General features: G+C 39.4%; 1 protein-coding gene across 1 annotated transcript; it reads right to left on the reverse strand.

Annotated features, from left to right (window-relative positions):
• Nucleotides 1-10,286: 10,286 nt before the first annotated feature.
• LOC110915373 (3-isopropylmalate dehydrogenase, chloroplastic) lies at nucleotides 10,287-14,324 on the reverse strand. Its single transcript, XM_022160056.1, has 11 exons — nucleotides 14,017-14,324; nucleotides 13,802-13,931; nucleotides 13,596-13,707; nucleotides 12,007-12,082; nucleotides 11,647-11,735; nucleotides 11,473-11,559; nucleotides 11,270-11,386; nucleotides 11,014-11,121; nucleotides 10,858-10,911; nucleotides 10,633-10,785; nucleotides 10,287-10,527 (listed from the first exon to the last, which is right to left on the reverse strand). Exons 1-11 carry the CDS (start codon nucleotides 14,216-14,218, stop codon nucleotides 10,453-10,455), a joined length of 1,203 nt encoding a protein of 400 aa, XP_022015748.1. The 5' UTR covers nucleotides 14,219-14,324; the 3' UTR covers nucleotides 10,287-10,452.
• Between the last annotated feature and the right edge of the window lie 2,373 nt (nucleotides 14,325-16,697).

Here is a 16,697-nt window from a genome sequence, read left to right on the forward strand (position 1 = left end):
TTCTACAAATCAAGTATCTTAATCATCAAGCAATGATTACGCAATGATCAACATCCTTTCATAATAAATCAGACTCAATCAAAACCACAGAAGTATCAAACAAGAGCTAGGGTTTTCATGAACACACAATCAAGAATTGATAATGTTCAAACAATCAATTAGGTTTACAAGTATTACAATAATCGATAAACAATTACCTTGAATGATTCTAGTGAAAGATGAATCAAAAGTGCGGAAATGTCTTGTGCCAATGATGATGATGGTGATGATTGCTAGGGGATTAGAGAATACAGTACTTTGGTTTTGTGAAAAATGATTAGTGAACAAGGAATTAGGGTTAAGTATAGTTTAATTTTCACTAATTACTCTACACACCCTGAATTACTAAATCTTACACAAGCACACCATCTCACATCAATTTCACAGTTTCACCACCAAGTTCACATATTTGACAAGTCTATCATAATTAACACATAACCATGCACACAATACACTTCATTGAACCAAAACGTACACAATTCCATAGCAATCAATTGTGCAAATAAACAGCTAAACAATACATGAACTTGCAATAAATGCGAAATAGAAATCTTGGAAATTCGAGTTGTCACATTATCCCCAACTTGAAAGAAATTCCGTCCCGAAATTTAGCATGCGGTTACTGAGGAAGCTAGGTGAGTTATATCGTTTACTGATTTTCCTGGGGTGTCACATCACCCCCCCGTTGATTTGGAATTTCGTCCCGAAATTCAGTAGTAGTAGCTTCAGCCTCAGTAGTGGTTGCATTGGTTCCGAATAACTGGGGGTACTTTTCTGTCATCTAGTCTTCGCGTTCCTAGGTGTACTCTGGGCCACGTTTGGAGTTCCAACGAACTCGAACAAGAGGGATTCTCTTGTTTTTGAGGACCTTAACATCCCGGTCCGTGATTTCAACTGGCTCCTCGACAAACTGCAACCGCTCGTCGATAGTGAGTTCCTTAAAAGGAACTATGAGGGTCTCATCTGACAGGCATTTCTTCAGATTCGACACGTGAAATACATTGTGAACTGCACCGAGTTCAGCTGGTAGGTTTAGCTTGTAGGCCACTTTGCCTATTTTCTCAATGATCTCGAACGGTCCGACATACCGCGGATTTAGTTTGCCCCGTTTGCCAAAACGAACCACACCCTTCCAGGGTGAGACTTTAAGTAAAACCCGGTCCCCGACCTGAAATTCCAAAGGCTTCCTACGCTTGTCCGCGTAGCTTTTCTGACGGTCGCGTGCTGCCGCCATGCGTTGTCGTATTTGTGCAATCTTTTCTGTGGCGTCCACTACAATCTCCGGACCCGTGATCTGACTATCCCCCACCTCTGCCCAACAGAGAGGTGACCAGCATTTACGCCCGTACAATGCCTCGAATGGAGCGGCTTGTATGCTGGTGTGGTAACTCTTATTATACGAAAACTCCACTAACGGGAGATGCTTTTCCCAGCCGTTGCCGAAATCAATAACACATGCCCGAAGCATGTCTTCAAGAGTTTGGATCGTTCGCTCAGACTGCCCATCCGTCTGAGAGTGATACGCTGTGCTCATGTCTAGCCGTGAGCCGAAAGATTTATGCATCGCTTGCCATAGCTCTGACGTGAATCGTGCATCCCGATCCGAAATGATAGAGGTGGGCACCCCGTGCCTCGAAACAACTTCTTTAAGATAAACGTCTGCGAGAGTGGAGAACTTATCCGTTTCCTTTATAGCCAGGAAGTGTGCAGACTTGGTGAGTCGATCCACAATCACCCATATAGTGTCATTCCCACGCTGGGATCTGGGTAGGCCTGTAACAAAATCCATGGAAATTTCTTCCCATTTCCATTGCGGTATCTTGGGTTGCTGAAGTAGGCCCGCTGGTTTCTGATACTCCACTTTGACTTTTGCACATGTCAAACACTTGCCGACGTAGGTAGCGATGTGGGCTTTCATGCCAGGCCACCAATATGTTGTTTTGAGATCGTGGTACATTTTATCCGACCCTGGATGTATTGAGTAGCGAGACTTGTGTGCTTCATCCATCACAAGCTCTCGTAAACCGCCATAGAGTGGGACCCAAATACGCCCCGTTACATAGTATGCGCCGTCTTCCTTTTGTTCCATTCGTTGCCTTGAGCCGCGTAAGGCTTCAGCTTTGACGTTTTCTGGTTTCAATGCTTCCATCTGAGCAGTTCGTATCTGTGCAGGAAGACTGGACTGGATAGTGAGCTGCAAAGCTCGTACACGCCTAGGTAAAGTGTCTTTTCGACTGAGAGCGTCAGCCACAACATTGGCTTTGCCTGGATGGTACTTGATGGCGCATTCATAATCATTAAGTAACTCGACCCATCGTCGTTGACGCATATTCAATTCCTTCTGCTTGAAGATATGCTCGAGACTCCTGTGATCGGTGTAAATTGTGCACTTGGTACCGTACAGGTAGTGTCGCCATATCTTAAGTGCAAAAACAACAGCTCCCAGCTCTAAATCGTGCGTAGTGTAGTTCCGTTCATGAACTTTGAGTTGTCGCGAAGCGTAGGCAATAACTTTATCACGCTGCATCAATACACAACCAAGCCCATGTATCGATGCGTCACAATAGACCACAAAATCATCCGTGCCCTCTGGCAATGAGAGAATAGGTGCGCTGCAAAGCCTATCCTTTAGGTACTGGAAAGCGGTTTCCTGGGAATCTCCCCAACGGTAGGTGACACCTTTCTGTGTCAGCATAGTAAGCGGTTGTGCGATCTTCGAAAAGTCTTTGATGAATCGTCTGTAATACCCCGCCAAACCCAAGAATTGGCGTATTTCCGTTGGTGTACGCGGTGCAGGCCAGTTCCTGATCGAGTCTACTTTGGATGGATCGACATGAATCCCATCCCTGTTCACCACATGGCCTAAGAAGTGGACTTCTCGAAGCCAGAAGTCGCATTTTGAAAACTTGGCGTACAGCTGTTCCTTTCGAAGAAGTTCCAAGATAAGGCGTAAGTGCTGCTCGTGTTCCTCCTGACTCTTGGAGTAGATCAGAATGTCGTCGATGAAGACAATGACGAACTTGTCAAGATAAGGTTTGCACACCCTGTTCATAAGATCCATGAAGACTGCGGGCGCGTTCGTAAGCCCGAATGGCATGACTAGGAACTCGTAGTGACCGTAGGGAGTTCTGAATGCTGTCTTGGAGACGTCCTCCTCGCGGACTCTCAGCTGATGATAACCAGACCTTAGATCAATCTTGGAGTAGTAACTCGACCCTTGCAACTGGTCGAATAAGTCGTCAATACGAGGAAGAGGATAGCGGTTCTTCACTGTGACCTTGTTCAGTTCGCGGTAATCGATGCACATCCTGAATGTGCCGTCCTTCTTTTTCACGAATAGTACTGGAGCTCCCCAAGGCGAAGAGCTTGGACGAATGAAGCCCTTATCCAAGAGCTCTTGTAGTTGCTTAGACAGTTCCTCCAGTTCAGTTGGAGCTAAACGATATGGTGCGCGGGCTATTGGTGCTGCTCCCGGAGCTAGTTCAACTTGAAACTCGACCTGGCGATGAGGCGGTAGACCAGGTAAATCTTCAGGAAACACTTGAGGGAATTCGCGTACAACTGGAATATCCTCTATTCTTTTCTCTGTCGTCGATGCATCAGTAACAAGTGCCAAAATGGCAGTATGCCCCTTTCGTAAACATTTCTGAGCCTTCAAGAAAGAGATAATGCCAACCACTGCACCACTCTTGTCGCCTTGAACTTCAAGAGGTTCTTTACCCGAACGAGGAATACGAATGATCTTCTCCTTACATAAGATCTCTGCTTGCTGCTTGGACAACCAATCCATGTCGATGACGATGTCGAAACTACCCAGAACTATTGGAATAAGATCAATTGAGAAGGCCTGACCCGCTAGAACGATGTTACAACCCTTGACTACATGCGTGGCTTCTACACTTTTACCATTTGCTAGCTCTACGACATGTTTGGTGTTTAGAGGTGTTGGTGTACGTTTTAACAATTTACTCATTTTCAAAGACATATAACTCGTATCCGCACCCGAATCAAACAAAACAGTAACATAAATATCGTCGAGAAGAAACTTACCCATAACTACGTTGGGATCATTTCTGGCATCACCCTGCCCCAACACAAATGCACGACCCCTTGCTTCATTGCCGTTGTTGTTCCCACCATTGTTGTTGTTGTTGCCAATTCCCTGATTGTTATTATTGTTGTTGTTCTGGTTCCTGTTTAGCTGAGGACAGTGCCTTTTGAAGTGCCCTTCTGCGCCGCAATGAAAACACCCCTTGTTGCCCTGTTGCTGATTCTGCTGTGCTTGTGGCTGCTGCTGATTCTGGTTCGCAGGCCGAGGGCTTCTACAATCTTTGGCCTCATGACCCATCTTGAGGCATCTTTAACTAGCGACCCTTGTTACACTGGCCACTGTGGTGTCTGTTGCAGTTGTTGCACTTTGGGAGGTTCCCTCGATATCCGCCCTGCCTGTGGCTACCTGAAGAGTGCTGACTGGGACTCTGATAACTGTCAGTCTTTCGCTGCTGAACCTGTGATTGAACTGAAGCTGATCCCTTGCTAGAATCCCCATCCCATTTTCTCTTGTTGTCACTGGGAGTAGCAAGTGTAGCAGAAGTAGTAGCGGTAGCAGTAGCGCTGATACGTTTAGGCAGTCTGTTCTGATCCACTGCCTGATCTGTGATACGATGAGCGAGGCGCTGAATAGCCTGAATGTTGTCAAGATTAGCCGATGTCACATGGCTCTGAATCTCTGGCTCCAAACCTTTGAGATACAACTCGATGCGCTTGATTGGAGGGTCCACCATAGTTGGGCACAGCACAGCCAACTCGTTTGACCTCTTGGTATAAGCCTCGATCTCTGACCCAGTCATTTTCAGATGGTACAACTCATCTTCCAACTTGTGAATGTCTTCCCGAGTGCAGTACTCCCTTTTAATCAGTTCCTTGAAGTCATTCCAAGGGGTGGCGTTAGCAGCTGCCAACCCTAAGATCTGCACTTGCGCGTTCCACCAAGTTAGAGCAATCCCCTCTAAAGTACCAGTGGCATACTTGACCCTGCGAGCCTCAGGGCATTCACACATCTCGAACACAGACTCGAGCTTTTCAAACCAGTGGAGGAGTCCAACCGCTCCTTCAATGCCACTAAATGTGCTAGGACGACAATCCATAAAGTTCTTGAAAGTGCAGACGGGCTGCTGAGCGTGTTGACCTATTGTGTACGAATAGGACAAGGTTAAACACAAGAGTTAATGTAGGATCTAAAGATCCTAGTGTGAGTCTAAACTGCAGGGTATACTACCTGCTTGAGCAGCTGCAAGTGCCGCAGCAACTTGTTCATTAACGAAAGCCGTCAACTGGGCTTGTGTCATGTTAATTCGTCCGGCCATTGATCTTCACATCAAAGGCAACATAAGTGAGAAAGGTTCGCGAATAGTGGGATGACAGAAGAGTGTAAGCATATAGGTGTTCTCAAGCAATAACAAGTAATGAGCAGTGTAATCTAAGCATACTACGAGCAAAGTTCTATGCAATTCTAGCATGTAGGCAATAAACATAAACCTTATTACCTAGGATGTTGAGTCTTGCACGTGGAGCGAAGCGTCGTTGTGGATCGTTGAGAGCACTGTTCTGGTTATAGTCTGGTTTTAATAAAAAAACGTTTTCCCATATTAAAACCAAGTTCTCTATAACCAATGACTCTGATACCAATCTGTCACACCCCCAAAATCCACCTGCGGAGTATCACCGCTTGGGAGCGTGACTGACCAGGATCAAGCCACCAATCATATAGAACAATATATATAGTTAAAGTAATAGCAATTAAACCAAATCAAATCCATATGAAAGGTGTTTCCAAAACATAAGTAAGTTATCACTGTTTAGCGGAAGCGTATAAGTAAAACCCAATATAAATAAGTATGTAATGTCATAAAGTGTTCAACAAACAATCACGGTCCAAGCCCACAACGACCAGCTCCTCCCTGTGCAAGCTCCATGTATCTAACGAGCTGCAAGGCATGTAACAGAGGATCAACAACTAGTTGAGCGAGTTCACAGAAAGTAAATGCGTAATAGTAAGTTCGTTTGTAACATGTGGCTCTACTGAGCCGATAGTACGTTCTATTGGTGGGGGCTTCCCATGTTGTATAACCACTAGACTATTCGTAACCATAAGTGTTCTACATATCCCGAGAACAGTAACACGTACAAGTTTACATAGGTTTTACGTAAGTAATCCTTCACAACCGAGGATAGGGGTACGCGGGGGTTTACGTAGGTTTTACGTAAGTAATCCTTCACAACCGAGGATAGGGGTACGCGGGGGTTTACGTAGGTTTTACGTAAGTTATCCTTCACAACCGAGGATAGGGGTACGCGGGGGTTTACGTAGGTTTTACGTAAGTGCCTGACACAACCGAGGCAGTAGTGAGTATAATTTCACGTAGGTTTTACGTGAGTATCCTTCACAACCGAGGATAGCGAGTAGCATAAGTATACGTAGGTTTTACGTATGTGTCCTGCACAACCGAGGACGATGGTATGGTAGTCTAGTAATAGAGTAAGTACGATTCTATTCAATCTCATTCCTTCAATCCCAATTCCCGTGCCCTGGGAATCCCATGCCTTAGTAAGAGTGTGAACTCACCTCGATTTGCTCGGTATGTTATTGCTTCTAGGGTTAATTAGTGCTTAAGTCCGTTACTCACGACCTAAGGTATATTGCACATAAATCCAAGATAAGTGTTGGTGTTCAATTAGGGTTTACAGGTTCTTGATGCTCAAACAGTAACTTACAGAATCATATTACACAGTAGCATGTAGTTATAGTATCATACAGTACCAAGCAGTATCATTCAGTAACATGCAGTAACAAGTAACAGGCAGTATGTTCTTCATCCAGGGTTTCAACATAGTACTAACAGGAAGCTCGGATCATGTATCACCTTCAAACTCAGAATATATATAAACATCAAAGCATCACGTATCAAACTCAGACAAGATCATCAATAATTTAAAGTTCGGACATTATTGCCCATGCACAAAGAATTCGGACCAATGTGGGTGTGTTTATAGCTCGGACAGAACATGGGGGGTGGGGGTTTAAAACTCGGATAACATGAATGAGGGAGTAAAAGGTCGGACATGAGGGAGTGGCCAAGAAACCCGGACCAACTCACACCCCTAAGAAAAACTCGGACCTCCCCCCTTGTCTAATAAAAAGCTCGGACACCCCTATCATGCACAAAAGTCGGACTAAGGGGGTTTCCCTTACAAAATTCGGACAAAGTGTCATATATAAGAAAAACTCGGACTACATGTGTAATCTTCAAATAATTCGGACAAGATACAAAGTATAATACTCGGACCCATGCTTAACTTATAAAACTCGGATCCTTTTCAATGCTTAAAGGTCGGACAACATCTCTATTTCAAAACTCAGACAATTACAAATTCATTCACAAAACTCTGAGAAGCATTTCAATCATTCGAGAGCAGAACATCATTCACGTGCACATCAGTTACGTTTTAGTATTTCATACAATCCAAAACCCTAATTTTCTTATGCATTCTGTATAGCGGTAAATCCGATTTCTTAATCAATCATTCTACAAATCAAGTATCTTAATCATCAAGCAATGATTACGCAATGATCAACATCCTTTCATAATAAATCAGACTCAATCAAAACCACAGAAGTATCAAACAAGAGCTAGGGTTTTCATGAACACACAATCAAGAATTGATAATGTTCAAACAATCAATTAGGTTTACAAGTATTACAATAATCGATAAACAATTACCTTGAATGATTCTAGTGAAAGATGAATCAAAAGTGCGGAAATGTCTTGTGCCAATGATGATGATGGTGATGATTGCTAGGGGATTAGAGAATACAGTACTTTGGTTTTGTGAAAAATGATTAGTGAACAAGGAATTAGGGTTAAGTATAGTTTAATTTTCACTAATTACTCTACACACCCTGAATTACTAAATCTTACACAAGCACACCATCTCACATCAATTTCACAGTTTCACCACCAAGTTCACATATTTGACAAGTCTATCACAATTAACACATAACCATGCACCAACACACAATACACTTCATTGAACCAAAACGTACACAATTCCATAGCAATCAATTGTGCAAATAAACAGCTAAACAATACATGAACGTGCAATAAATGCGAAATAGAAATCTTGGAAATTCGAGTTGTCACAAATATACACTCTAAATTTTAGTCCTACTTTTTCTTTTTTTTTTTTTTTTTTTGGTTCATCTTATTTTTATTTTGATAAAAATTATAACTTTAGCTCTCTGTTAATCTTTTCTTAAAAACCATTTTATTTCTTTCTATTTTGATATAGAATTAAGAAGCTTTATGTTTTAATAGTGGATTCCTTTAAAGTCAGCAGTCTATATACTGGTAAGGCCATTTATATACTATTATTTTGTAACATTTGTATGCGTTTGTAGTTGTAAATTGAGTTTAAGTTGTTGTACCTTATTTATATACTATTATTGTTTAACATTTGTATGCAATTTATGGTTGTAAATTGAGCTTAAATTAGTGTACCTTAATCAAATAATGGTTTCATTATCTTACCAAATTCAATATGTTTTGTATGCATGTATGGTTGTAAATTGTGCTTAAGTGGTTGTACCATAATCAAATAATGGTTTCATTATCTTACCAAATTCAATCGGTTTGATCCATTTAAAGTTGTGTTGTTTTATTTGTAAATTGTTATTATTTATAATAATCTAATTAATTTAATCAAAATCTTGTATAAATATAATTTGTAACATATTGATTCAATGGTTGTTGTAATGTATGCATTATGGTTTGTATAGTGGTATGATATATATTATATATAGATTACGATGAACTTGTCAAACGAAAAAAAATAGACGCGGGTTTATCGTAACGCGCAAGTCCTAGATCAACTTAGTTATTTTATTCTATGTTTTACGTTTCGGTTTAATGTCTTCGCATTAACACGCCGCAACTTCAGTGTCGGTGGTTGCTGGCAGTAGTGTGGCATTGGTGTTCGCCCCCGCCGCAACGCAAGGGTGCCTAATACTAGTTAAACTGAAATATAGATCTAAATGGTAATATTAAAGTTTACTTGTATTATAATGATTATGTAATTTACTTTTCAGTGATATGGATAGTCAATAAGTTTAGTTATAATGTTTACTTTTGAGGGGTTTGGATGAAATGCAGGTGACAGAACATTACAAGTAAACAAATAGCAACTCTATCCCACCCTTTAGCATATTTGGATACCCACCCGATATCCTTAATATGAGTTCACAAGTAGAGCTAGCAATGTCGACCGTCTACCTATAAATGGGTCTATTTGAATTATGTTTTTCTCTAACCAGCTAAACAATCATCCCAAGTGTATTCAAATGCACAAAACCTTCTGATATCTTTATTATAAAAGCTTGGATTATTATTATAACAATCTTAGTTTTATAATCACATCGATCGCACACATTAAAATTAGTGTTTGTGGGCTGCCCCATTCAGACCTGGTCTCTCATGACCCACACTCAGATTGACCCATTTTGGCCCGATTTTGTTTTAGGCGAAACTAAGTGGCTCGTTATGGTGGATTCGGTTTTTTGTTGAGACAAGATTAGAAGAGAATGAAGTTGCTACAAAGAAGTTTTAAATGGCTGCAACCAAGAAGGGTTACCAGTTAAGCTGTCAGATATTCCATCTGAAATCACTCAGTTAAGTTCCTTCCTTCCTATTATCAAGAAAGAAGTAAAGTATAAAAATCGCAAGAAACGTCTTGTTAGACTCACAACTACGATTGCTCAAAACTACATGGATGTTGCCTTGATGTTCTTACTGAATAGTCGTGCTCTGCTGCATTTTTAGTTGAAAAAAAGTTCAGAAGAGCCCCCCATCGTCCATAACAGTAGCACGCCAGCCAAAATTGTCATGTCAAACTTCAGGAGAGACCTCATAAGTTCAACGCTGAGTCTACACATCTATCAGTATACAAGACGCAATGATGAATAGCTTGAATTTACGTTTGAGTTTAACATCACTTAAAAGATGATCATTATAAAGCCAATAAAAAATATATTTTATAAACCAAATCAAAGTTTAAAAAATAATTAAAGGTTTAAAAATAGAATACAGTTTGTTTTTAACATTTTATAAATTGTTTGCAAGCCTAAAACTCCTCTGTTAGTTCAATTTACAATTAAGAAACATAAACCCATTATCCATGCATGAAAAACAAACTAAACAAAACAGGCTTAATCCCCATTTATTCATAACACATAAAGAGTTCCCATCATCATGTTACATACAACAAAATCTCAAAACTGAAATAATAAAGTTAAAAGCTCGTTAAATTAACAAAAAATCTCTCTGCAATTTTCTTGAACAATAAGAACCGGGTGGCTTATTAAACTGATGCAGGTGTCTTTTTATCCACAGACTTCAACACTTGTTCACCCATCTCTTTGCATCCAACCAATTTCTGCACATGAGTGTAATTACAATCAATAAACACAATGTCATTTCAAAGAATGTATGGAGACCCTTAAATAATGACATAAATACCCTTGAAAAAATAAGTACATACGTTTCCATCCGAGTAAATGTCACCCGTACGGAATCCTCTATCTAAAGCATTGAGCACAGCCAACTCAATCCTCTCAGCTGCTTTAACTTCACCCAAACCGTATTTCAAAAGCATTGCAGCACTCAGTATGGTTGCCAATGGGTTTGCTTTATCCTGCATAATAATAATAATACAACAATATTTCCATATCAAAAATATATATAACACAATTTAAATCATAAATACCTGTCCAGCAATATCAGGAGCAGAACCATGAATGGGTTCAAATAGTCCAGGTCCCTACATGAAAAATTAAGGCAAAGATAAGTTCAAAAAAAAAAATAGTTTTTTTGGTTCTATGAAGTTGTGCTTCTATTAGTTAAACACGTGGAAAAAGAGTACCGATTCCCCAAGACTAGCAGAAGGAAGCATCCCAATACTTCCGGTGATCATTGATGCCTCATCTGATAAAATGTCACCGAATATGTTGTTTGTAACTATTGTGTCAAACTGCAAACAGATGATGAAGATAGTATGAGTTAACTATTTCACTAATCAGTCAAAACGACTAATGGTCAGATCAATCCAGGTTATGTTTTATGGTTAACGGGTCAAATGCGCAAAAAGTGTATTGGGTCACCCCATTTCAGAAAATTACCTGTTTGGGATTTCGGACAAGCTGCATGGCTGCGTTGTCAACATACATGTGGCTGAGTTCAACATCAGGGTATTCTTCAGCTATTGCTATTACTCTTTTCCTCCAAAACATTGATGCCTGCATGATTGATTTTACACAAATTAAAAAACACACTAATGGAATCTTGGGACTAATTTTCCATACATATAAAAGAATGTTGGTACCTCGAGGACATTTGCTTTATCAACAGAACAAAGTTTGCCACCGCGTTTACGAGCCGTCTCAAATGCAATGCGAGCAATGCGGTCGACCTGGTTAGGATAAAAATAAAATCTCATTTGAATTACTTAAAACGAACGACATTTCCATGTGAGATATTCAAGATTGAAAAAAGTAACCTCGTATGCCGCATAAACCTCGGTGTTGTACCCAATCTCCTCACCATTTTCATTGGTTCCAAATCCCCTTGGTTTTCCAAAGTAGATACCTTTAACAAATAGTTAGTTGGTAATGCAATATTTGAGAAATTGATTCGTAAAGTAGTAGATAATAAATAAACAGATACTAGAAAAGAACAGCTGCAGTTACTAAATGTCCTCTTGACACAAACGATGCCAATTATTGGTGAAGAGAGATTGAGAAAAAGCACATTTAGACGCACTTATATAAAAAAAAACCTTAAAGTAGATTAAGATGTTCATGTGCTCTTCAACTACCACTGTGTTAGTTGAATTTGACCATCTATATTGTAGACTCACCTCCTGTAAGTTCCCTTACAACCATCAAGTCGACACCTTCAGCGACTTCTTTCTTTAAAGTTGAAGCATCCACCAACTGGAACCGTGAATCAAACCACAGAGTCAGCTATCATAATAACAGCAGCAGTTATGTTTGCCATATAAATTTTGATTAATCAGCATTGTAAATTTGTCTCATCAAAGTGTATTTTTTTTTTTTATTTGTTCAATCTGTGAAACTAATCTTTGACAAACTCTCATGTCTCTTTCCAATTCTTCTCTTATTTATCTCTAAAACCACTTCCGCTAGACAAATTTGTAGTCGGAATAACTTGTTTCGTAACCAAATTTTAAATTAAAACAAGGTATGTGATACCAGCAACCCACCCATGTGGAACAGAAAAAAGTTGTTCAGTTAATGAATGTAATGAGCCACGCTTTCATAACGCATGATTTATAATCATGTACACCCCTTTGCACTACACTAACATGCTTATTTTGTCGCTTTTGTTGGGTTAATTGAGTTGTTCGCGGGTCAGACGGGTCATGTTGTTTTGGGTTTTATAAGGTAATGGGTTGTTATCCTTTTCTTTAGGCACATTAAGGTTTATGTAGGTAGTGGTTTGTTGGAGTTGATTTCCCATTTAACGTAAGCATTTGCAGTAAATGAAATCGGGGTCTTGAAGCTTTTGAAAGTAGCAAAATCTCTCATTTTGAGTGTAGTGTGTTGAGTGGGGCCTGAACCAGCAGCTTCTAGTAGTTATTAAGTGCCAAGCATTTTGTGTATCTATCTTAATGTTCGAGTGTAAAGATTGTTCAGCTTTGTTGAAGTTGGCATGCAGTCTATGTCATGCTTCTGCCCAAACAAAGGAGATATGTGATCTTAATTTCATCAAAATTTTCATACTTGACGATTAGACAATAAAGATGCCAGCCAGTATGTTAATATGATGATCAATCAATCAATTACTACCATTGTTAATGTGTAGTAAATTGAACTATTGAATGGTTCGATTATTTTGTTGTTTTCTTGTTTTATTTGGATTTTAGGAGAAATAAAATTGTCAAAAAGTTTGAAATTTTAGTTGTTTTGTTGTTTTTTGCAACTTTAATTGGCTGCTTTTGTTGTTTTAGTTAAAGTTTAGTGTGTTTAAATGGTTAGTTACAAGGAATCAATAATTAAAACAAGGGCTTGATTTTAAACTTAAAAATTATGAAGTTTGGTGATGATTGTTTAAGTGTTTAGTGTTGAAAATTAGTTGTATATGTTATATAGAGAAATAGTTGCTTAGAAAAGTAGCTCTAGATATTTTGGATAGATCTCAAAAAAATGAAAACCCGTAGGGCGACATTTTAAATATGTTTGTAACGACGTTTGACGTGTTTTTGATGATTATATAAATTTTAGCTTATTGTTCTTTTGTTTTACTTGACCCGAACCGGCCCGATATGAACCGATTTTTCTATATACCTAGGGGCCTAAAATCTTTAAAAATATTCCGAACCCCCATGAAAAAATTCCTGGGTCCAAGATCTAACTGTTATGAGCAAGTAAAGGCTTACTATGAGGAGCCTTAAGGTGACAAAATCTAATTGACAGATGTTTATACCTGTGGTAGAACAGATGCGGGCCTCAAATTGGCAAAAACTTTAAGACCAGCTCGAAGCTGAAGCAATCCGGTCTCGGGCTTCAAATGTTTCTCATTTTTATCCCACTTATACCTTGAAAACAATCAATCCAATAATACTACATTATTTCAAACTCCAATCCTTTGGAAATTCAAAGCATAATAATAATAATAATAATAATTTTCACCCGCCAATAGCGCCGAGAAGAACAGCATCAGACTGCTTGGCAGTGGAGAGTGTTTCCTCGGGTAACGGAACTCCCGTCAAATCCAAGGCTGCTCCTCCCATGGGCATCTCCTTGAACTTAAATTCAATCCCTAGCAAATCAAACCAGTTTAGTATTTGCCTCATCAAAACTATAAAATGAAATGTTACAGGAAGTGTAATAGCGATTAAAATTACCTTCGAGTGAGCCAGCGAGATTGAGGACGTTTTTGGCGACGGAGATGACTTCGGGGCCGATACCATCGCCGGGAAGGAGAGTAATGTTGTAGCTGCTTTTGGCGGAGGAGGAGGAGCACCGGACTGTCAAGGGGCGTGAGTGGTGTTTGGGGATGGACGTTGAGTGTAATCGAAAGGGGGTGAGGTTGATGAGTGCCGCCATTGATGATGCTGAAACAAACCTCAGCTCCCTCTCTCTCGTTGAATGGTGCCGATATGAATTAAAACCTAAAAACAGGAAAAAGAAAACCAGAGTAAAAAAGAGTTAAAGTGTTAGCTCATTGGTTTAGGTCATTTTGTCGTTTAGTTTCATTTTTCATTTTTTGATTTGTGTGTTTAAAAAGGTTTTATCATTGTCATTTTAATTTACTGGGTTAACTTCGTTCATTTTTCACAAGAACACTATTTTGGTAAATACAAAATACACAAGAAACACTATTTTGGTAAATAATTTTCAATAACACTAGTTTGATAAATAGTTTTTCCACCAACACTAGTTTAGGAAAAAACTCTAATTTTTTGTTCATTAAGAAAATGAACATGTCTGGTGTATGTATGTTGTAAAGGACACAGTGAACAACAACAACGAATAGTAATTAACTCACATGAAAAGAAAAGTGTGAATTGCAAGTTTTGTCCTTTATAAACAAAATTTCAGGCGATGTCATTTGTCTTAATGTTTTCAAATGCTACATGTTATATCATTTAAGCCTAACTCACTTAAATTTCAACATTAAATCAGGTCATATGCTTGCACATGAGGGTGTATTTGTCATTTTACTCTGTAAGGACTATTTTGTAAATACTATATAGAGTTAAATGCCCGGATAGTCCCTGTGGTTTGACCTTTTTTCACCTTTAGTCCCTAACTTTCTAAAATTATAGCTATAGTCCCCAACTTTTGTAATTTCGTTCCCGGATAGTCCCTGAAATAGATGGAGGTTAGTTTTTATTGTTAAGTGTGTGTTAAATGACTAGAATACCCTTCAGTATAAAACAAAATATATCACTAACTATAAAACATTCATAACTGTTTGATATAAAACTCAAGGATTCCATTGTTTGAATGACGAAAAAATGTTAAGAATTCATTACATAACAACAGAGGATTACACAAGTATCAATGGAATGAGAAATTATATTCCGAAACGAGTCGAAAATATTCCCATCATGTCTTCAGGTTTCTCCGATCGTCTTCTCGGTCTCCGGCGATGCCTCCGATTTGCGGCCAGCTTGAATTTATTTCGACAGTGATATAAAAGACAGGGAGTTTGAGAGTGTGTGAGGGTGTCGAGACAGGCTTGCAAGAACCTGATTATCCGATTTATAGTTCCATTGATGTTGTTTTGGTAATCTTTAAACACTTCCGAAATTGGACATGGCCACTGTATTTGGTTCACAAGAGGGACCAAGTTCTTGACTTAGATGAAAACGGAAACGCGGAATTAATTCAAATCATCGAGAAATCAGGGGAGTTTTAAAAGGAAGCCATGGTTTTCGCGCTTCTGTTTATTGTAGGTCACGGCGGTAGGTTTGAGGGTGGTGTTGTGGTGGCGATGGTGATGGCGGTGCTTCTTCCTCCTTCTGTTTGGTCTTTCTCTTCTGATCGACCAAAATGGCAACAATTTCTCATTTGTTCTTCAGGGTTTTTCTTTGGGTAGGAAGAAAGGGGTCATGAAGAAGAAGAAAGGGTAGGTGGGTGGGTCCTCAACATATTGATTTAAATGTTATTTTTTTAATAGTAAGGGTATTTAGTTAATTTCACACCCACTTAACTGGAAAAACTAACCTCCATCCGTGCCAGGGACTATCCGGGAACGAAATTGAAAAGGTTAGGGGCTATAGCTGTAATTTTAGAAAATTAGGGACTAAAGGTGAAAAAAGACCAAACCACAGGGACTAGGGATGAGCTCGGTACCGACCGATACCGGAACTGAAAGTACCGGTACCGAAAATCCTCAAAAGTGGGTACTGGTACCGGTACCGAATATACCCGGTATGGTACGGTTCGGTACCGGTATTTGAAGGTAAATACCGGTACCGAACCGGTACCGAAAATGTCAAAAGTCGGTACCGAAAAGGTATCCTGTTCGGTAAATTCGGTACCGGTACCAGGTCCATTTTGCTCATCCCTAACAGGGACTATCCGGACATTTAACTCTACTATATATCCAGGAAGTATTTTGTAAAAAATAAAAGGGTAAATTCCTTTTTGAGTCCCTGTGTTTTATGGGTTTTAACCACTTGAGTCCAAAAGCAAAAAGTTTAACGACCTGAGTCCCCATAAGCATTTTCTTTAACCATTTGAGTCCAAATTTCTAACACTGTTAGATTTTTTTGTTTAAGTATTGGTAAATGACCAAAATACCCTTATAGTTAAAAAATAAAAAAATAAATTATTTCTAGATTTCTCTCACTCTCTCTCTTATATATTCCCAGAGATCTGATCCCCAAATCCTTTCAATTGTTCAAATTCATCAAATTTATCTTTCACAAATTCATTTTCAACCATCACATTCATGGGACTAAAGAGTGTAGAACCGCCGCACTCGTCGCAGAGACGAGTTAAAGCGAAAAGCGGACCATTGGGTGGGGCGCCTGGGGTTGGTTACGTTTCAAACTACTCGCCTGCCGTACCGGTT

The sequence above is a fragment of the Helianthus annuus genome, chromosome 16 (genome assembly GCF_002127325.2).
Source record: "Helianthus annuus cultivar XRQ/B chromosome 16, HanXRQr2.0-SUNRISE, whole genome shotgun sequence".
Lineage (NCBI taxonomy): Eukaryota > Viridiplantae > Streptophyta > Magnoliopsida > Asterales > Asteraceae > Helianthus > Helianthus annuus.

Coding starts and splice junctions, on each gene's coding strand:
- LOC110915373 (XM_022160056.1), bottom strand. CDS start 14,218: ATGGCGGCACTCATCAACCTCACCCCCTTTCGATTACACTCAACGTCC. Junction 11,387..11,472: donor ATAAAGCAAATGTCCTCGAG/GTACCAACATTC, acceptor TCAATCATGCAG/GCATCAATGTTTTGGAGGAA. Junction 10,528..10,632: donor ACATTTACTCGGATGGAAAC/GTATGTACTTAT, acceptor ACTCATGTGCAG/AAATTGGTTGGATGCAAAGA.